Here is a 20,513-nt window from a genome sequence, read left to right as displayed (position 1 = left end):
CTATGGACTGAGATCCCAAGATCCCTCTGATCCTCCACACTGCCAAGAGTCTTACCATTAATACTATATCCTGCCATCGTCTTTTCTATCACCACTCTATCTAACTTTTCTTTCCTTCATTTCAAACCTTTTTATTATTATTATCCAAAATTAACACGAGTATATCGAAGTAAGCAACACTTACGATGCCTCAAGAAAAAAAAAACATTATTTTAAAGATTGAAAAAATTTTGGTGATAAAAAAAACCCTACTAGCAAGAAAAAGTGGGAATAAAAACCCCATTAGGTGTTCAACCCCGAAGCCATGCATCATACAAAAAGCTTCCACATCAGCTCCCACTTTGTCACAATGGTTCTCTCAATTGATGCTATGTCTTAGTTTGAAGAAAATTAGAAGTCGAACCTTTGAACCTATGCTTGATTTTGTGGAAAGATGGGGTTCACTTGCTCGTTATTATCATTTGAGTTAGTTGATAGATTTCCTCCACGATCTAATTGTAAATTTTTGGTACTTTTTTTTCTTGCTGGCGGTTTGATGTTTATCTTTAGAAGCTTTTTGTATGATGCATGGCTCCGGGGTTGAACACCTATCTAACTTTTCTATCACCACCCTAGGCTTGAATCTCTTTTAGGTAAAATTGCAACTTCCCTCTGAACGATAAACCTCTTCCTACCAAGATATCGTCATCTTTTTCTTCCTGCTTTTGAAAATATGTTTAGCTATGCAAGTTTAATAAAATATGTAAGTTCGTTTGCTGATCACTCAACTTTGTTACCTAAATAATCCTCGTTGTAGAAGACCAAATAAATTTAGCGATACTGTGGAACATTTAACTAAAGGCAACTTCGTAGATTAATTTGAGAAAAAAAACTGAGGTAAAGTACAAACAGTTCCTATTCGCTCAGTGGCTGGATGTGAGAGAGAAGCTAAAGTACAAGTCTCAGGTTGATGAAGTGCTTTTGTTTTGAAAGCATTAATAAATTGAAGGCTTCAGGTAAACCATCTCAGATTCTGGCGGAATGAGCACTGATGAGACAGTTGTCAGCACACCGAAGATTGATGATGATGGTAGCAAGAACTTTTATCTTTGCCCATAAGCTCCTTAGATTGAAAAACTTTATATCTAGTCTGTTGTGGATTTGTAAGCCACAGCACACAGCGACGGAAGTTCAAGGCAGAGGAGAAAACTGGTTAAAGAAATAAAATGATGCATCGTTGTCTTGCTCCAGTTACAGTGGAAACTGGTGAAAATTGTGACATATTGTTCAGTGGCCATCCTTGTTCCTGAAATTCATTGGTTACAGTGAGTGGGAGAACAGCAGTGGATAAATAACAGAGTTGTGTACATCCAAAAGTTAGCTGTTAGGTGTTGTATTTGACAAGAATACTTGCGATTGTATTCTCAATGAAGTGTTTGGGTTTCCACTTGATTTTTCCTTTTGCAGAACCGTAAAAGTACATTTTTTTTAAAAAAAAGGTTACAAGATTAAAACCGTAGTTTTAACTCAAACAATCCAGAATTATGCTCTGTGTAATCCATCATCCTTTTTTACATTTTCACTGTGGTGCTTCAGTGTTGTTCAAACTGCTTTTTCTTGATCCATCTATCCAATCTAATCTTGAATGCTTCTACACCAAAAATTAACCCTGTTGATGAAATTCAGTAACACAATCCTTGTCATAGAGCACAGTCCCTCTTGCAATTAATCTATCAGTTTGACCAACAACTACTCAAAACATTGCACTTCCTGCTTTTGAAAATATGTTTAGCTATGCAAGTTTAATAAAATATGTAAGCTCGTTTGCTGATCACTCAACTTTGTTACCTAAATAATCCTCGTTGTAGAAGACCAAATAAATTTAGCGATACTGTGGAACATTTAACTAAATTCTCAATACTTGAATAGTGTTATTCTATAATCTGAATCCTGCTGACAGAACCAACCCAGGATTACAAGTCTTGTCTTTCATGTGCATTTTCTTCATGGTGAACTACTTCTCTAGTTTAGTGAAGGGTGATAGGTGGGTGGTAATATATAAAACTAGATTATAAATTGCCTAATAGGCAGAATAATTTCATTCCTTTTAGGCTGGCACACTGCTGCCAGGTTCCACAGAAAACTTTGTGGCTTGTGACCTACAGACCAAGAACTGGGCCGCTCTGCGCTTGCCTTGAGCTGTGCCCTGTTCTCACCTCCTGCAGGACATGTGATGGGTTGGTTGCCTTGCAGCTGCATGACTTCCAGCGTCCTGGAGCTTCTGCTGCCTGGCCTATTTCAGAACAGTCTGCAGAAACAAGTAGGCAGCTGGTCCTCAGTCCCTGCCTCTGGACTACATTAGTAACATCAAGATGCCTTTCTTTATCTTTTCTAAATCCCTCTGAAGCCCAAAAGATTTTAAACAATTAAAACTTTGAAATGATTTCTAAGAGAACAATACATTTATTTCAAAATGCTTTTACCTAATATAAATGAATCAAAATAGAATAAGGAAGCAAACTACTTAAACACACCAAAGTTGCTGGTGAACGCAGCAGGCCAGGCAGCATCTCTAGGAAGAGGTACAGTCGACGTTTCAGGCCGAGACCCTTCGTTAGTCCTGACGAAGGGTCTCAGCCTGAAACATCGACTGTACCGCTTCCTAGAGATGCTGCTTGGCCTGCTGTGTTCACCAGCAACTTTGATGTGTGTTGCTTGAATTTCCAGCATCAGCAGAATTCCTGTTGTAAGCAAACTAATTAGTTTACTTTCCAGTTTAACGAATGCAGCAGTCCCAGATATGAAGCATCTCTGGCCTCCTGGAATCAGTACTGAAGTAGAGATCTATCTGTTGCTCTACCAAACTGTTGGCCAATATTCAGTGAGATGGTGCCCAACGATGACATGGACAGAAAGGCAAAGTGCATCCTATACAAATTTGCTGGTGGTACAAAGCCAGGTGGGTAACTAAGCCGCGAGGAGAATTGAAGACAGGCAAAGCAAGAGAGAAAGAAGGTGCTATAGATGCTGCTTGGCCTGCTGCGTTCACCAGCAACTTTGATGTGTGTTGCTTGAATTTCCAGCATCTGCAGAATTCCTGTTGTTTGCGTTTAAATTCACTACTGCGAAGCCTCTTCCGGTGATGCCTACACCGAAGAAGTTTAGATCCTCTCTTCGATGGGAGTTCAGTGAAACCATCTCTCACTGCTCCCCATCTGTGATTTCTTCGGCTCTTCAACTTCTATAGATGCTGCTTGGCCTGCTGCGTTCACCAGCAACTTTGATGTGTGTTGCTTGAATTTCCAGCATCTGCAGAATTCCTGTTGTTTGAGAGAAAGAAGGTGGTGGATAAAATGTGATATGGCAAAATGTGAGGTTCTTCACTTTCACAGGAAGATTAAAATACAGAATATGTTGTAAACTCTTAGAAACTGATCCTGTTAGTTTGCATTAGGTTCTTTATGTGCTAATTCATGAGAACTATGTCAGAATGTGTCACAGAATCAGAAAGGTCAGTGGTACATTGGTCTTTATTACAAGGGGTCAGGCTACTAAAGTTACAAAACCTTTCTGAGATTATTATTGGCCGTCCCTCAAATCAGAAGCTGTCTGTGCCACAGATTTCAATATGATACATGAGATGACTCTAGAGGTTGATTCCAAAACAGAAACCTCTCTGCGCTGACACAAACATTTCCTCACATGTCAACTGCCTGCTGGACTTCTTTCTCCCCCTTTTCAGCTTTGGGGGCACAGTGCTTCTTCTTGAAGTGGGCCCTTGCCATGTTTGAGCCTCCACGAAGGTCAGTTGACAGCCTGAGCTTCCTGTCTTGTGATGTCTGCACCCGTGTTTTCAGGCATGCTTTCGAGTTGTCCTTGTAACACTTCCTCTGAACACTGCAGGATTTATGACAATAAGTAAGTTGGACTGGAGAACTTTCTGGAGGAGATAACAATCCGCTGTTTATACACAACATCTGGTTCAGCAGAATTGGTGCATTATCTCAGAGCTGGCGAAGTTGGCTTGTGATGATGCTGGCATTAGAGCTTTGCTGTTCCCACTTGATAGGTAAGACCTTCCAAAGGCCTTGTTGATGGAATCCCTTTAGACTTTTGATATATTTTTGGAAAGCAAACTAAGTTTTACCTCTGTAAAGGGGTGTAGGGATAATAACAGCACCATAGACTGTAACTTGGTGTCCTTCTATAGGTCATGATTGCCAAAGGGCTGAGGATGGGGCAGTTGGTATACAACTAGATATAGTGTGCAATAAGACAGTCAGGAGTGACAGGCAGGTGATAAGGTAAAATTGTAGTCAGTGGGATGAGTTGCAATGTAACATGGCACAAAATCTTAAAGTATAAAAAATATAGGACTGAAGGTGTTATATTTGAATGAATACAGTATACGGAATAAGTTAGATGATCTTGTAGCGGAGTTACAGATCGATAGGTACGACATGGGGATCTCTGAGTCATGGCTGAAGATCATCGTTGGGAGCTCAACATTCAATGATACACATTGTATCAAAAGGACAGGCAGGTAGGCAGAGGGGGTGGGGTGGCTCTGATAGTTAAAATTGAAATCAAATCCTTGAGATGACACATGATCAGAAGATGTAGAATCCTTGTGGGTAAAATTAAGAAACTGCAAGGGTAGAAAGACCCTGACAGGAGTTACATACAGGCCTCTGAACAGTAGCCAGGATGTGGGCTACAAATTATAATGTGAGATAGAAAATGCATGTCAAAAGGGCAATGTTTCAACGTGCCACATATGAGGCTGCTTAACAAGATAAAAGCCCATGGTATTAAGAAAAGATAGTAGTATGGACAGAGGATTGGCTGATTTGGAGGAGGTAAAGAGTGGGAATAAAGGGAGCCTTTCCTGGTTAGTTGCTGGTGACTACTGGAGTTCCACAGGGGTCAGTGTTGGGACTGCTTCTTTTTACGATATATGTCAATAACTTGGATAACCGAATTAATGGCTCTGCGGCCAGGTTTATGGATGATATGAAGCTAGGTGGAGGGGCAGGTTAATGTTGTTGAAGCAGCAGAGGCTGTAAAAGGACTTAGGGGGATTAGGAGAATGAGCGAAAAAGTGGCAGTTGGAATGCGGTGTTGGAAAGTGCATGGTCATGCATTTGGTAGATGGAATAAAAGTGTAGACTATTTTCTAAATGGGGAGAAAATTTAAAAATCCAAGATGCAAAGGGACTTGGGAATCCTCATGCAGGATTCCCTGAAGGTTAATTTGCAGGTTGAGCCGGTGGTGAGGAAGGCAAATGTAATGTTAGCATTCATTTTGAGAGGACTAGAATATATATAAAAAAAGAATGTAATGCTGAGGCTTTATAAGGCACTGGTGAAGTATCACAAAGTACAACCTCATCATGAACAACAACCTTAATTAGGGACAATAACAGAAAATGATGGGAACATGTAGAGTTTTTGACCTGAAACATTGACTCAGTTTTCCTTTTCATAGTTGCCTCTTGACGTTTCTTGCTCATTCAAGGGCTGAGGGCTTTGTAGGCTGAGCCAGCGTTACACTCCCCTAATTGCCCTTTAGAAGGTGGTGGTAGACTCCCTGCAGCCCCAGAGGAGTGGTATATCCACATTGCTGTCAGGGAAGGAATTCCAGGATTTTGACCTAGCGACAGTGAAGAAACAATGTGGTGTGTGGCTCATAGGGCAACTTCTAGGTGGTGCCGAGTGGTTCTCTGACTTCTTTCCAGCGCTTGCAGTTTGTGCTTTCCAAAGCCTTAACTATCAGATGTTTGACAGGGTGAAACACATCATAGTGCCTACAGTGCCTGTAAAGGGCTGCACTGACCTTGAAAGGAGCCTATTAGTGACAAACTGGTCGACATAGCAATGGAGCAAGTGGAAAAGAAATCCTGGAGTTTAATATTTGAGACAAAACCTGCAGCTTCCAATCCCCTCAAACTTTCTCCGCCACCGGTCTGTAGCTCCTTTTTGTCAAGATCATGTAATTAACTGAATGCTCCACCTTGAAAGAAGTGCCGGCTTCTATGATCTCCAAAGCTTCCAAGCTCTGTGGCAATGGAGATGGGAATAATCTCAGTAATAATAACAGTATTTGGCCATGACGTTTTGCCTGTAGCCGAGTTTTCTTGAGCTTTGTTGATAACTGAATACAATTTTAGTCTGTGTTACAAAAAGTTTGAACTTCCCTTACAATCAAAACAGCAAAGATACACCCGAGGTGAGAGAATTATCCTACGAGAAGATATTAAATAAGATTCAAGAATATTTACTGGAATTTTGAGAAATGAGATCAAACATACAAGATTCTGAGAGCAATTGATGCCTAGATGCTGAAAAACTGTTTCCTCGTGGTACAGGGAGCTAAGGGACATTAGATAAATTATCGTCAATCTTGGATTGAGTTGAAGAGAAAAATTCTTTGTGCAGCTGGTTGTAAGTCTCTGGAATTCTCTACCTCAGAGGCTGCTGGTGATGGTCACCTAGTATTTTCAAAGCAGAGGTGATTGGTTATTAGTTCTTTGAGAATCAGCAGACTTGAGGCACAGGATCATCATGATTATGCTGAACGTTCAAGGAGTATGAGAGGCTACATAGATCTGCAGTCCAGTCTTGCCAAAGGTTGGATGCCCTTCCTACAGTTTGGAGCCAATCCTGTGCACATGACTATGAATGAGGTTTTGTAAGGGCTCATCATTACTGTTATAGCCAGTTATGAATAAAATATAAAATCTCATTAGTATTTTATGAAACAGTTTTGTCACTCTGGCTTCTGCCTTTAAATTCCTATAAATCTGTAACCATCAGTGCCTCTTCCTTTTTAACAATGTTAGCCAACTTCCACTTAAAAGTGTAATTACACCTGTAATTTCTTTTTAAACAAAGTGAGACTCCTCACACTTACCAATACTGAACTCCAGCCCCAATATCACCTCTAGAACTTTGAAATAATTAAAGAAGCTGGTAAGTATTTTGATTAATTAATAATTCACTTTAAAAGTAAGAAGTGAAATGTCTATGACTCTCTCTGAGGAACCGCAGGGTAAAGGATCCCCAATCCTTTCAATGAATAGATTGCTTGACGTCATGGAGTACCCTATAGATGTAAAGATTTTCTATAGGCTACTCCATGAGGTCAGGTCTGTGTGCTGCTTACTGTACTATTTACTGTTTAACTGTGCCGCGTGCATTTTATGAACATATTTATGGTAATCTTTTGGTTTATGTGTTGCGTTGTTTGTGGGTGCACCGTGGTTTGAGGAACATTGTTTTGTTTGGTTGTATACATGTACTGTACAGTCAGAACTTGAACTTGATTTGCATTTATATGATTCCTCTCATAATAATACAAGTATTTCAGTGCGTTTCACAACCAATCAACTATGTTTTCCAAGCATAGCCACAGCTGAGTTGTACACACAGCAAAATCCTACAAATAAATAATGATCAAATAATCTATTTCTCTGATATTGATGAGGGATGACTATCAGCCAAGACACCAGCCAGGGCACATAAAACCTTTTGCAAGTTCAAGTATCCCAATAATAGAATGCTCACAAAGGTAGGGCTTGATTTACAGTACATTCTGATATGGGGCAACCATGGACACCTCACTGGCTTTGAGACAGAGTGGAATAACAAGTTGAAACAGCTGTCATAAAGTAAAGAGAAGTCAGATTTCATCTGTGTCCTGCTTGTCCAAGTGTTGGTGCCAAGAAGAATGTGAGTTCGATTATAGTTCTTCAGAAAACCTCAAAGGTATTACAGATTTATCATTTAGCTGTTGAAGATCATCCATTTTTAACACATACTCTCTGTGAAGATGGAAGAAAACGGAGTCTAAATCTATTTAAATATTAGAAATATTGATGCCTTTATTTTTAGAAGCCACTCCATATTTGTGGCAGCGTGTTTGTGCCCTTGAGCAAGGCACTTAATCACACATTGCTCTAGTCTGTGCAAGGAGTGGCGTCCCACACAGACTCCCAATCTCGCTTTGTAAGGAATGAAAATGCGCGACGCAGGCCTCTCATGGTCTGAGACGACATTCCCTCCCCTCCATATTTAAAGCATATTAGATCATTGGATGAAGATTTAAATGCCTCTTGAGTCCCCAACAAAGACCTGTGTTGTTTATTTTAGTTAACTCCATGTTATGTCAGATCTTTAGAAATGATCAATTATGTTCAACAAAAAAAGAAATCAAAATATAAAGACTTTAATTGGCAGCAAACATCTTAAGGAACTCTACCACAGAGGAAATGATGACAGGAGAATGCAAAACAGTTAAGTGGAAGCATGGTCAAAAAGATATTTCTGAGGAATTTTTCAAGCTTGGATTGATTTTGACATTGAAATTTCCTGCCTGTCAGTCATACACATAATGGTGCAATGACTGCAAATGTTGAGTAATTAATCTCACTTAGGTTAGGACAACTTGAATGGCAGGAGGTTGTGGTGGTGGGAAAAGGGGCATCGAGCTTGCAGAATAGCATTGTTCCTGGTACTCTGAGCCTTTCAAAAATAATTTCATATGCTTAATAAGGTGCCATTCATATTTTCCCTGGTGTTTTAGCATTCTGAAGGTAGCATTTCCTCCAGGATGGTCTTGCTCGCTCCTCATCTCTATCAATCTCCGTTCCCTTCTTACTGCACCTTACAATGCACACCTGCCCTTTTACCTCCTCCCTTCCCACTACCCAGATACATAATTACTCTTTCCAACTAATTGATCAACAGTAGTTACAGCAACAATAACTTGGTTAAAAGAAGAATTACATTCACTTTATAGGAGCAGTTGTCAGCTCTTAAGAATACACATTTCTGATTCTAAAACTCTTTCTAATTGAACAACCTTCCCACATGAAAAGAAAGCGCATGGCAGAGATATTACTGTTGCCCTTTCAAAAGTAAGCTTGCACATTTGGTTGGAGGCCAGTTGAGGAGACACAGGAATATCACCTCCAGAAAGCACTGTGCTATCTTTTTACTAAAAATGTCTGAAGTTTGTAGTCTGTATTGAATATGGAAATTGTACAATAACTGTCACAATTCATTGTGGTGTTACTTCTTTTTCATTAGTATTGAAATGCAAGCCTGTCTCTGAGAATCAGTTAGAAATCCATCTTACAAAATCAAATTATGTTATCTGCAGCAGCTAATATTTAGTAAGGTTTAACTAGTATTTCCTCATAAATGCCTCATGAAATACTGTTATGTAGTCATCCTATCCAGGAAAGTGCATCTACAAATTGACACTATATTTTCCTTCAAACATTGCACCTATTTAATTTTCTGTTTCACTGTGAACAGAACCACTTAAAAGTAACATAAAGACTCTCACATTATTTTCGAAAACAATTCATTTTGATTATTTACAAGTACAAAACATTAAGATTAATACAGAAAATGCTGCCGTACATAAGGATAATTTCAGTCTAGTGCTCACCTTGAGTGGCTATGTAGTGACGTGGCCTATGATAACCCTGAAAATAAAAAAAATATTGGAATTAAACCAATGTTTTCACTCAGTGTTTCTATATACTGTTGTAAAATCATAATGGCTTCATCACAACAGGATTCCATCAGCAGGGGCACATTCCTCTCCCTTTTGCTTTCAGTATTTCTAAGGGATCGTTCCATTCACAACTCTCACAAGATTCTTTGTGATCTAAAATGATCTTTATAATCTTTCTTTCCCTGTTCTGACAGATTTTTTGATCTGAAATAGTAATTCTGTTTCTCCTTCCACAGATGCTGCCAGACCTGCCCGTATTCCCAGCATTTTCTGTTTGTATCAGAGGAATGAATTGACAGTAGTTCCCAGGAATCAAGTTCATTAAGGATAAATCTCATTAGTTCTACATTTCCAATAAAATTTCATGAAATTGAAGCTCATAAAGGGATGCAAACCCTCATGTTACTTGTGAGAATTAGTACAAATTCTTGGTGTACATTAAATGAAGCTTTGCGTTGGGATGTTGGATTTGTAAATTGGTAATGCTCTTACATAGTGGAAACAGCCACAAATACTTATGCATTTAGCAACTCTTTAACAAGAAAGTGCAAAGTGTTCCTTGATCAAAACCATCAGGAAAAGCTCAGAGATGTACTCAATATTGAAAGATACTGGTAGACAATACATAATTATATTTACTTTATTCCTGGAATTGGACAAACCACTTCAAGGCTTTTAGGATTAAGTGTCCAAAGTGCCAAGTCACTGACAGCATACCATAAAGTAATGAACAGCAATGTATTGCTTTAAAATCTCAGCAGAGCCAGATTTTGTGTCTGGGAAAGCAGTCTCTGATTTGCACCACTGGGAGGTGAAAAACCCCATTAGAACGTGTTGTCATGAAATTGCCCCTATGTGCTTGCCTGTCTGTAAGGGATATCAGAAGTGTGACAAGCAGCAGCAAATGTGAGAAAACGGGATTTGCTCCAGTGATGAAAAATCATCTGACAACTTCCTACAAGTTCAGAATAAAGGAACATCTCACTAAAACAGCGATAAGGAGGAATTTCTTCAGGCAAGGGTGGGGTGAATCTGTGGAAGCTGTTGCCACAGAGGGCTGTGGAGGCCAAGTCAGGCCAAAGCACAGACTTAGTTCTTAATTATACTGCGGGAGAATGGGGTTGAAAAACAAATAAGTCGTGATTGAATGATGGAGCAGACTAAATTGGCCAAATGACCCAATTCTACTCTTATATTTAATGGTATTAAGCAGAAGCCCAAACTTTCTGACAAGACACCATGCCAGTTCTGGATATGTGCTACAGCAACAATCCAATCCCAGAATATATTCCAGAACAAATCCTAATGATTGGATAATTATTATTTATGATTTATTAGATCTAAAATAATAATGTCATTTATCTGTTTATGATTAATTTGATCTAAAATAATGACGACATTGATCTGTTTCTATTAGCAACTTAACATGTGCTCCATTAGCACCTATTGTCAGGTGCTTGATAAAGAACCTGAGAGTCCAGAATGCTTGGCGCCACTTCTGTGAAGCCCTGGATCCCCTCTGTCAATGAAATGGAGATCTGAGGGAACTAGTTTCCATTATCTACAAAGAAACTACAAAGAAATTTGGGGTCCAGCTTTTTTTTAATGTATGCACTATAAATGATTGACTGATACTTACGTCAATGTAATTGGCATTTATATAATCTGAATGTGGGTCTCCATCTAGTAGCTGAAGTCGTACACGAGAATGGTCATCTGGAAAGAGCAAAGAACACTGAGCATCATCATAAGCTTGATTTAAACCATAGCTATGCTAGATTATGCTTAATATATTTGAACAAAAGAAAACACAAAGAAAGGAAAAACAAATTAAACATTATAATTTTATCATTATCTTATAACAATTATCATTCACAGTGATAAAATTGCAAGTTTCAATCCTAACACTGTAGTAATACACTTAATTAAGTTACTTAGAATAATACTCTTTAACAGTTTCTGTTGGTAATCATAAATGCCCCAGAATCGTGTTCATCAGCTGACATCCCACAGGTCTCTATCATTAAGTTCAAGGTTCAAAAGTTCAAAGTACGTTTATTATCAAAGTACATATATGTCGTTACATACAACTTTGAGATTCACCATCTGCCGGATTTAAAAAATCCCAGTGCTGAGCGAACACTAATGTACATTCAGGTGGGGGCTTTTAACAGGAACTTTGATCTGACTCGACAATTCAGAAACATGTTCTTCTCTTCCGTTATCATATTTCTGAATGATGCACAAACTCATAAACATGAACTCTTTATTCCATTTTTTGCAGTAATTATTTTATTTTGTAATTCTTTTGACAATTAGCTTTATTTGCCACTTATATTATAAAAGCGAAACATAGAGTGAAATGCATAATTAGTTCAATGACCAACACAGTCCGAACATGTGCTGGGAGCATATTTCCAGCACTTACAGAGCATACACACAGTTTACTAATGATAAATGATATGATTTTGGAATAAGTAATTCTATTTTTTGGCAATATACTGCTGAAAAACAACAAATTTCAGACAGAGGCGGAGCAGAGTGATGACGGGGCTAAAGGGCAACTCCTTTGTTGGCATCTTCAGAAACAGCTCTCTTTCCATCTTTAATTTAACATCTTTATTTTTTCCCTTTCAGGGAAGACCCTGATCTGGAGTTACGTGCTGACTACAGTTCTTTGCAGGAATGGGACCCGTTCTCAGGGTTTCATAACTGGCCATTGTTGTTTGGCATGCCAAGGGCTCGACCCAAGAGTCCGGCTCGGCTTTGGAGGCCTAGGATCTCAGGGCTCTGGAGACAGGCAAATCAAAGGTCAATGTCATGGCATGAGACCCGTGCGTTGTCGGGGGAGTCAGAGTATCTATGGCCATGTGCCTAGATCTATGGGCACAGAGCTCAATAAAGTGAGGTAACAGACTTTTAACATCATAAACCAGCGAGTTGTTTGTTATGTCTCCACACTCGCTGTGAAACTGGAGACATCTCCTTATCCCTTATTAGGGAGAGAGAGAGAGCCTGTGGTATGTCGAATACCGAGTGAAAGGCGTAGTCTTTGGGTTAACCTCAAGTCTGTGTCCTTGCTGTTGCTTTGCTCAAGCTTGAGTGCTCGGTGGCAGGTGCCGATGCTTTTTTTTTGCTGTGGGGTTGGGGGGGGGAATTGTTGCTCACTGCCGCTTGCGTGCGGGAGGGAGGGGGGAGCTGGGGGGGTACTTTGGGGTTCTAGCATTTCATTGTCGCTCATTCTTTGGGCCACTCCTCTGTTTTCATGGATGAACGTGAAGAAAAAGCATTTCAGGATGTATATTGTATACAATTCTCTGACACTGAATGCGCCTTTGAAACCTTTTCACATCATATATCGTAAGTCAGTGCTAATAAATCTGAGTCATGTTCTGAGCTGAAAGTTTATCGGTTGTTGTTATTGATCATTATCATCACTTTTCTGCAGCTATAATCCTGTAGGTGGCACCGTGGCATAGTGATCAGTGCAAAGCTTTACTGTACCAGCTGGGGTTTGGGGTTCAATTCTGGCTGCTGTCTGTAAGAAACTAGCCCTGTGACAGCTTTAGTTTCCTCTGGGTGCTCCAGTTTCCTCCCACATTCCAAAGACACATCGGTTAGGGTTAGTGGGCATCCTACATTAGCACCAGAAGCGAGGCGACAATAGTGGTCCGCCCAGCACAATCCTCACTGATTTTATTTTGATGCTGAATGACACATATCACTTTATGTTTCATTGCACATGTGACAAATAATGATACATGATGTAAACCAAGATAGCATTAATTGTTGGAGTCCAATGCCTACCTGATTGCTCAACAATCTATCCAACAGTTCTGTGTTGAAGTTTTCGTCATTTGCCTGGGTAGGTGTGGTATCAACAATGGTCAAGAACCCTGGGTAGATTTAGGTCATATCTGCTCATTTAATTGATGCTTTTGCCTCTAGATTAAATATCATGAATCAGCATCAGTGCACTATGGCTAGAGTGTGCATAATATATGTGGGATACACTGCAATCCAAGTTAGAATCAGAATTCAGATCTGAATCAGGTCTCTGCACAGTAGCATGTTCCCATTCTTGGAGCTCACCGATCGACTATGTTTCAGTATGTGCAGGAGCGGCCTGAAGTCAGGTGCCCTTGGGGCCTTGCGTGCACCCCCCCGCCCTGTGGACACGAATTCTTGCTGGTGTCATAAAGTGAAGTGTAGCGGGTGCCAGAATATCAGAGGCAGCAAGTGAGGGAGAGCTTGTTGCCGACTCTTGAGTCAAGGAACTCAGAATAAACAGCAATGCTTCAGATTGACTGTCACATCGAAATATCGACTGCTTGTCTCACCTCTCACTGTCTCTTGCTTGTTAGTGAGAGAGAGAGAGAGAGCCTGCAGGATGTCAAAGTATTGGAGTCACAGTTAGTTTAGATGTATTGTAAACCATGGTCTCTCTTTGGAGGCTTTGCTGTTGCTTGCATGGTTGGTGTTGGGAATGCTGATGTTTTCTGCTAGAATAAGTGGGTTGAAGGGGAGGGAGAGGGGGAGGGGGGAGGGTTGATGTTTTTGCTGTTACTTGTGCATGGGAGGGGGCAAGGGGCTTTGGGGTTCTCACGTTTTCTCTGTCATTCATTCCTTAGGGACTTTTATTCTGCTTCAAGGATGTCTGCAGAGAGTAAGAATTTCAGGTAGTACATTGTATACATTCTTTGATATTAAATGGAACCATTGAACTACAATCACTGACATACATCATGAAATGTATTGTTTAGTGGTAGCATTTCAGAGCAGTACATAAAATATACTATAGATTACATAATAAATATATAAAAGAATTAAATAAATAGTGCAGAAAGACAAGGTAGTGTCCGTGGGTTCATTGTCCTCTCAGAAATCTGATGGTGCAGGGGAAGAAGTGTTCCTAAAATATTGAGTATGTCTTCAGGCTCCTGTACCTCCTTTCTGATGGCAGTAATGAGAAGAGGGCATGTCTTAGGTGGTGGGGGTTCTTAATGATGGATGCCACCTTTTGGAGCCACTGCCTTTTGAAGAAGTTCTCGATCATGAGGAGGACAGTGCCCATTAATTCTCTCACCTCCTCTGTAACAACCAACAATGTGAAGTAAAAGGGAAACATAATCCAAAGTGCAGCGCACAAAATGCTGGAGGAACTCAGCAGACAAGGCAGTCGATGTTTCGGGCCGAGACCCTTCTTCAGAAGGGTCCTGATGACGGGCCTTGGCCCAAAATGCCATCTGTTTACTCATTTCATAGATGCTACCTGACCTGCTGAGTTCCTCTAGCATTTTGTGTGCGGTGCTTTGGATTTCCAACATCTGCAGATTTTGACAATCATAATCACTCCATCTTTCCTTCTTTGTTACATACCATATTGATGTGGAAGTGTTATAGAATCACAATGACAGGATTACCTGTCAATGATGCCAAAACACCATACTAAAAGCAACGGCAACCCAAGGGAAACATGTGCTGCCACTTCATATCGCAATGAGAGCTGGTCAATTAAGACAATTTCCATCACAACATAAACATTTCATTTTGATAATTGGGCTTAATACTCGAAGAGGAAAGGAGCTTTGATGACTCTTTGCTGTACATATAATTGCCAATACTGCAGATACAGCTGTCTGTTCTCATTTTCAGTTTACACATTTTTCTGTATGTTTCAGTCACATGGAAAGGAAAAGTTAGCTGCTCACTTTTTTATAAGTAGCTATAAAAATTGAAACATGAAGATTTAAATGATTATGGCTAATAAACTTCCAACTAATAGATATTGCACATCTTATTTTTCAGTATATCAGCAGAACAGCTAGTGATATAGATTTAAATCAGAAAAATCGAAAATTATTTCTACAGATAGCAGTAATTTTCTCTTGAAAATGGATGTGATCTTAAGTAACTTACATCTGCAAATGCAAACAAACCGTTTTTGACCAGACAAAAAACACAAGAGCCCAGATTGCCCTGTCCTAATACCGGAGAAGCTGAAAAATGTTTATTACGTTTGTTCTTTCTTGCTAAAATTGACACCAACTTCTGCAAACTCAAATGCGTAATTCAAGGGAACACAGAAATTACTGTCAGCGCACTCCTGCTAGCTGCTGCCTCACAGCACCATCGCCCTGGGTTCAGTCCTGATTTTGATTCTCTCTGCTTTGCCTACTCTTCCAGTAACCACGTTTTCCCTCCAAGTGCTCCCGATTCCTCCGACATCCCAAGAACCGGCAGACTGATAGGTTACTTGAGTGTTGTAAACTTCCCATGGTGTGCAGATGAGTGGTAGAACCTGGAGGGAGTTGTTTGCAATGTTGGAAATACAAAATGGTTGAGGGTAAGATTTTTAAAAATAGGGCAGCATCAACACTGTGGCTGAAGGGTCAGCTTCACACTGCACTCTTTGCAGGTGAAATCACCATGAGACATTTGCTCAGCCTTATTAAATAGATTTATCATTTAAAGGACTGATTACAAACTTTATGCTTTATTTAATCAGAATTTTAACATGAGAAATTTACTGTCATTAAAACAACTACTCAATATTTAGTACTGAATAGCCTCTCTTACCCTGAAAAGATAATATTATGAGTTAGTTTTATATCTTTTCCTTACTTCATTTCAGTAAAAGCTATTTCTTTTTTTCCTGACACTATAATTTAAATCTTTATTTACTTGGTTATTATAGATGTTTTTTTTCTCTTCCTATTTTTGCTGCCTGTGAGGACTCTCTGGTGTTTTTGACAGAATAAATTCCTACAGTTTTTGCTGAAGTCCCCATAGATATTTAATAGAAGTTACTGAACTCAGATGAATGTCAGGAAGACTAGAAATCTCTGTTGATATGCTTAGTTTAGTGTCCATGTACAATTGTTTGCTTGGTGAATGGTGAAAGCCTTTCTTTTGTCAGTCACAAACAAAATGCCAGCCACTGGGAGAAATTGCAGATGATTCATTAAAGGGCATGTGAGCTTATAAAAAATAAATGGAAACGTATATTGATCTTTCAGCAAAATAACTGGGCAATCTTAACTGTGAGAAACATTCATGTGAGGTAGTTAAGTGGTTGATTTAAAAATAAGCTTTCAGTGTCCAGTTGGAAGTGCATTATCAATTAATATCTCAATTGATCCAGACGTGTCATTATAGTAAAGGACTTCAACTGGTATAACGTAGAACTTAAAGTAAATGAGTTATAGAAGAGTTGTTTAAAAATAGTATTTAAGGATTTTTTCCACAAACGAGGATGAAGGAAACTGTTTTCAGAGAGCTGAGTTTGTTAGGTGATATTTCTTTATTGATTGATTTACCTATTGAGATACAGTGTGGAATAGGCCCTTCTGGCCTTTCGAGCCATGCCACACAGCAATAACACGATTTAATCCTGGCCTAATCTTGGGACAACTTACAATGACCAATTAACCTACCAACTGGTACATCTTTGCATTGTAGGAAGAAACTGGAGCATCCCAGAGGAAACCCACGCAGTCACGGAGAGAACATCCAAACTCCTTACAGGCAGTGGGAGGAATTGAACCCGGGTTGCTGGTACTGTAAAGCATGCTAGCCACTGTTGAATTGATTTAAAAAGACATCTTATGTTTACACTATCTTCATCACATCATAGTGTCATACAGCACAGAAAGAGGCCCTTCCTTTGGCTTACCCTGCACATTCCACCCTTGTACTTACCTACACTTTTGCAGTCCATTTCCTGTCCCTGTGGCCAATGGGTATCCTTGGTTAGTGATCGTTGCACTCTGTCCATCCCAACCCCCAGTTCACCAACTCATCTCCTTAAGCTCCACCCTGCCATCTTCATTTCAGGCTTGAAAAAGCTCCACTCTGCTGGACCCTCGCTCAGGTTTTCAGACCCACCCAGGATCGTCCTGGCAGCTCGGCACTTCTCCTCGCTGCCCACCACCTCGGTGATCTGCGCATGTTTCAGTCACACTTTACCCTGCCTTCACAGCCTGTTTGTGCTTCAACCAACCTGGTGTTGCTGGATCATCGGCCTGCATGTCTAACATTTTGTGGTTCACTTTCATTTTGTGCTGCTGATTGCTGTTTTGCATTCCTTGGTTAATGGCAGCCTCACTCTGTTCATTCCTGCTCCTGGTTCATCCTATACAGTCCACAAGGCCATCATCATTTCAGGTTCGTTATCAGGAACAGGACATTAGTCAACCCACTTAACTATAAATTACATGCTGAAGTGAAAATAAAATTCTCAGATATACCTAGCTTATTGATTCATTGGATGAGGATGGCACTGCCAAGATATTTACCTGTTGAGTTAATAGAGAAATGTGACTAATAATTGAACCAATTCACAATTTTAAGAGTTGAGACTTCTAATTATTTTGGAGCAGGGTACGGGATGGGAGACTGCTTCTTATGCCAACAGCACGACCCAGCATTTAATTTTAGGGTAAGCTAAAGTCAAATTGGATCATTATAAATAAATAAGGCGGGTAAGAAAAGTTGGATTGAGATAGAGAGAGATAGAGAGATAGAGAGAGAGAGAGAGAGAGAGAGAGAGAGAGAGAGAGAGAGGTAAAAAAATGAAAAAGGTATAATTTAAAGTAGAAAAAAGCATTTTGTATTTGTAGGAGCCAATGTTCATCATTTCATTTTTTCCCCTCTGTTCCGGGCATCTGAAGTTGAAGTTAAGTCAGGGTTAAATTAAAAACAGAATCCTTGCAACGGGAAATAAAAACTTTGAACACCTGTGGTGAGATTCTTCATCCTTGTAGGGGTTCCCCTTGCTTAATGGTATTGGTCCAAAGCATAAAAGAGGTTGGTTACCCCTGCTTTACAGTGTAGAGGTAGCAATTCGTTGACAGTGATGGAGAAAACCTCTTGTATTTTATAAGGTTAATGGTGGAACTAATTAGATAGCATTTTGTGGCAATTTGCAAATCCTGATGCAAATATTTTTCGCTGCTATTTCTTAGGATTCTCATACATCAATAAAGTTTGTGCAATTAACTTACCATAATTATTTCACCAATTTCTATATGTTGCTTATGCATGGGATTTAACCTGCTCACAAGAAGCAGTTAACTTACATTAACATTTGCTGACATGGAAGTTCTGTACTTTATTGGTTTGTGCTACCTTGATTCAAGCAAAGGCTGTGAATTTTATTTTATTTTATAGGACAAATAGTCTGTTCAATTTAGCAACTGAATCCATTCTTCGTGACTAAAGTTTAATGTTAGGTGACTAAAGTTTAATGTTAGAAGACTAATTTGGTACTAAAATAATCCTTGGTTTAATAATCCCTGAAGTGACATAAAGATGGAAAACCTCACAAATTTTATGGTTCCTTTTGAGATATTCCAAAATTTTTTACAACCATTAAATTACTTTCCTAAGTGTAGTCATCTTTGTAATGGAAGAAAAATGGCTATCAATTTTCTGCTAAGATGGTTCAACCAACAGTAATACAATAATATCCAGATGTTCTGTTTGTAGTTATGTTGACTCAGGGATAAATTAAATACATCTCTAATCTTAGTCGTAAGCATTGGAACCTTTTATACCCATCTGAGAAGCCCCAGTGCAGAGGCATAGAATATTGCAATCACTCTATCAGAGATTTCCCTCTGTTCGATCCTTTCATCCCTGATCTTCTCTGCTACTGAACACTAACAAGCCTTTCTCTCTTTCCCAGTTCTGATGGAAGGGCCCAGAGCTGAAGCATGAACTGTTACTCTTTCCACCACAAATGCTGCCAGACCTGCTGAGAGTTTTCAGCATTCTCCCTGTTATTTTTTCAGATTTCCAGCATCTGTAGTTTTTTGATTTTCATAGAATATTAAATGCCAGCTTTATGTCCAGTTTGAAACAGTGTGGCAATGCATCTTTAATGGATTGGTGTTGCTGCAGTTGGACATGAAGTTACCACCTTTTGCTACAAAGGGAAGAGTGCTGCTTATGAAAGCCTGCTGGTATGTGAGACAGAGGGAGTTACATAACCAGACCTGAGGAAACCAATAAACCTGCACAAATAAAAACTATTATAAGCATTGTAAACATTTAGAACAAAAAATATGATTTTTCACTTCTGTTTTAAAAATATTGTGGAGTGGACATTGGCGTTTATGAACAAAAACAGAAAAATACTATGATTACCTACCAGGTCAGGTAGCATGCGTGGAAAGAGAAACAGTCACAAATGCAGCTTGACCTGCAGCATTTTACCAGCAGTTTCTGCTTTAGCTTCAGTTTCCTGGCATCTGAACCTTTAATGGTGATTGGCATTGAGAACCTGTTGCTCCATTTAATTCACTCCATGCATAGTTCTCGTTATTTGTCATTCATCACAATCTCGGGGCAAGCTTTACACTTAATTGCAGCCAGGAAGGGATGATTGCTGATCAGCCTTCACATTTCTGCATTTGCCTGACCTGTAAAACATTTGCAAATAATGCAATATCTAACAAATAGCACATGTGACTTGTGGCGAGGGTTGCATACCATCGCAGACTTCAAAACCAAACGTTGTGGTGCCGCCAGCATCACGGCCTCTCTCCCAGATGAGCTCAATCACTTTTACGCTCGGTTTGATGATGCTAACTCCGAGCCTCTGAGGAAAGCCATCGCTACAACCTGCAACCTGGTCACCTCTGAGGCTGAGGTACGCAGTTGTTTCCAATGAGTGGACAGTCGCAAGACTGTGGGACCGGACGGCATCCCAAGGCAGGTACTCAGGAAGTGAGCAGCACAACTGGCAGGTGTGTTTACAGACATTTTTCTCAGATCTCACCTGGTCCCTGAACTCCTCCATCCTGATCAAAAAGGCGCAACAGCACCTTTATTTCCTGCGGAGCATCAAGAAAGCTCACCTCTGTCCCAGGATACTGACGGACTTTTACCGCTGTACCATTGAGAGCATACTCACCAACTGCATCTCAGTGTGGTATGGCAATTGTCCCGTCTCGGACTGCAATGCACTCCAACGGGTGGTGAAAACTGCCCAGCGGATTATCGG

At 39.8% G+C, this 20,513-nt stretch overlaps 1 protein-coding gene across 7 annotated transcripts in view; it reads right to left on the bottom strand.

The window, feature by feature from the left end:
- Positions 1–20,513, bottom strand: part of LOC134342756 (receptor-type tyrosine-protein phosphatase T-like) — a 1,640,095-nt gene that overhangs the window by 55,146 nt on the left and 1,564,436 nt on the right. For all 7 annotated transcript variants that reach the window (XM_063041291.1, XM_063041286.1, XM_063041287.1 and 4 more), the window contains 2 exons: positions 11,145–11,221; positions 9,437–9,473 (listed from right to left, as the gene is read on the bottom strand). In XM_063041291.1, the coding sequence (XP_062897361.1) occupies positions 9,437–9,473; positions 11,145–11,221 (114 nt within the window). The remainder of the gene's footprint in view (positions 1–9,436; positions 9,474–11,144; positions 11,222–20,513) is intronic.

This window comes from Mobula hypostoma, chromosome 2 (assembly GCF_963921235.1).
Source record: "Mobula hypostoma chromosome 2, sMobHyp1.1, whole genome shotgun sequence".
Classification (NCBI taxonomy): domain Eukaryota; kingdom Metazoa; phylum Chordata; class Chondrichthyes; order Myliobatiformes; family Myliobatidae; genus Mobula; species Mobula hypostoma.
The sequence above is the reverse complement of the archived record's forward strand: the minus strand, read 5'-3'. Positions and strand labels throughout refer to the sequence as shown.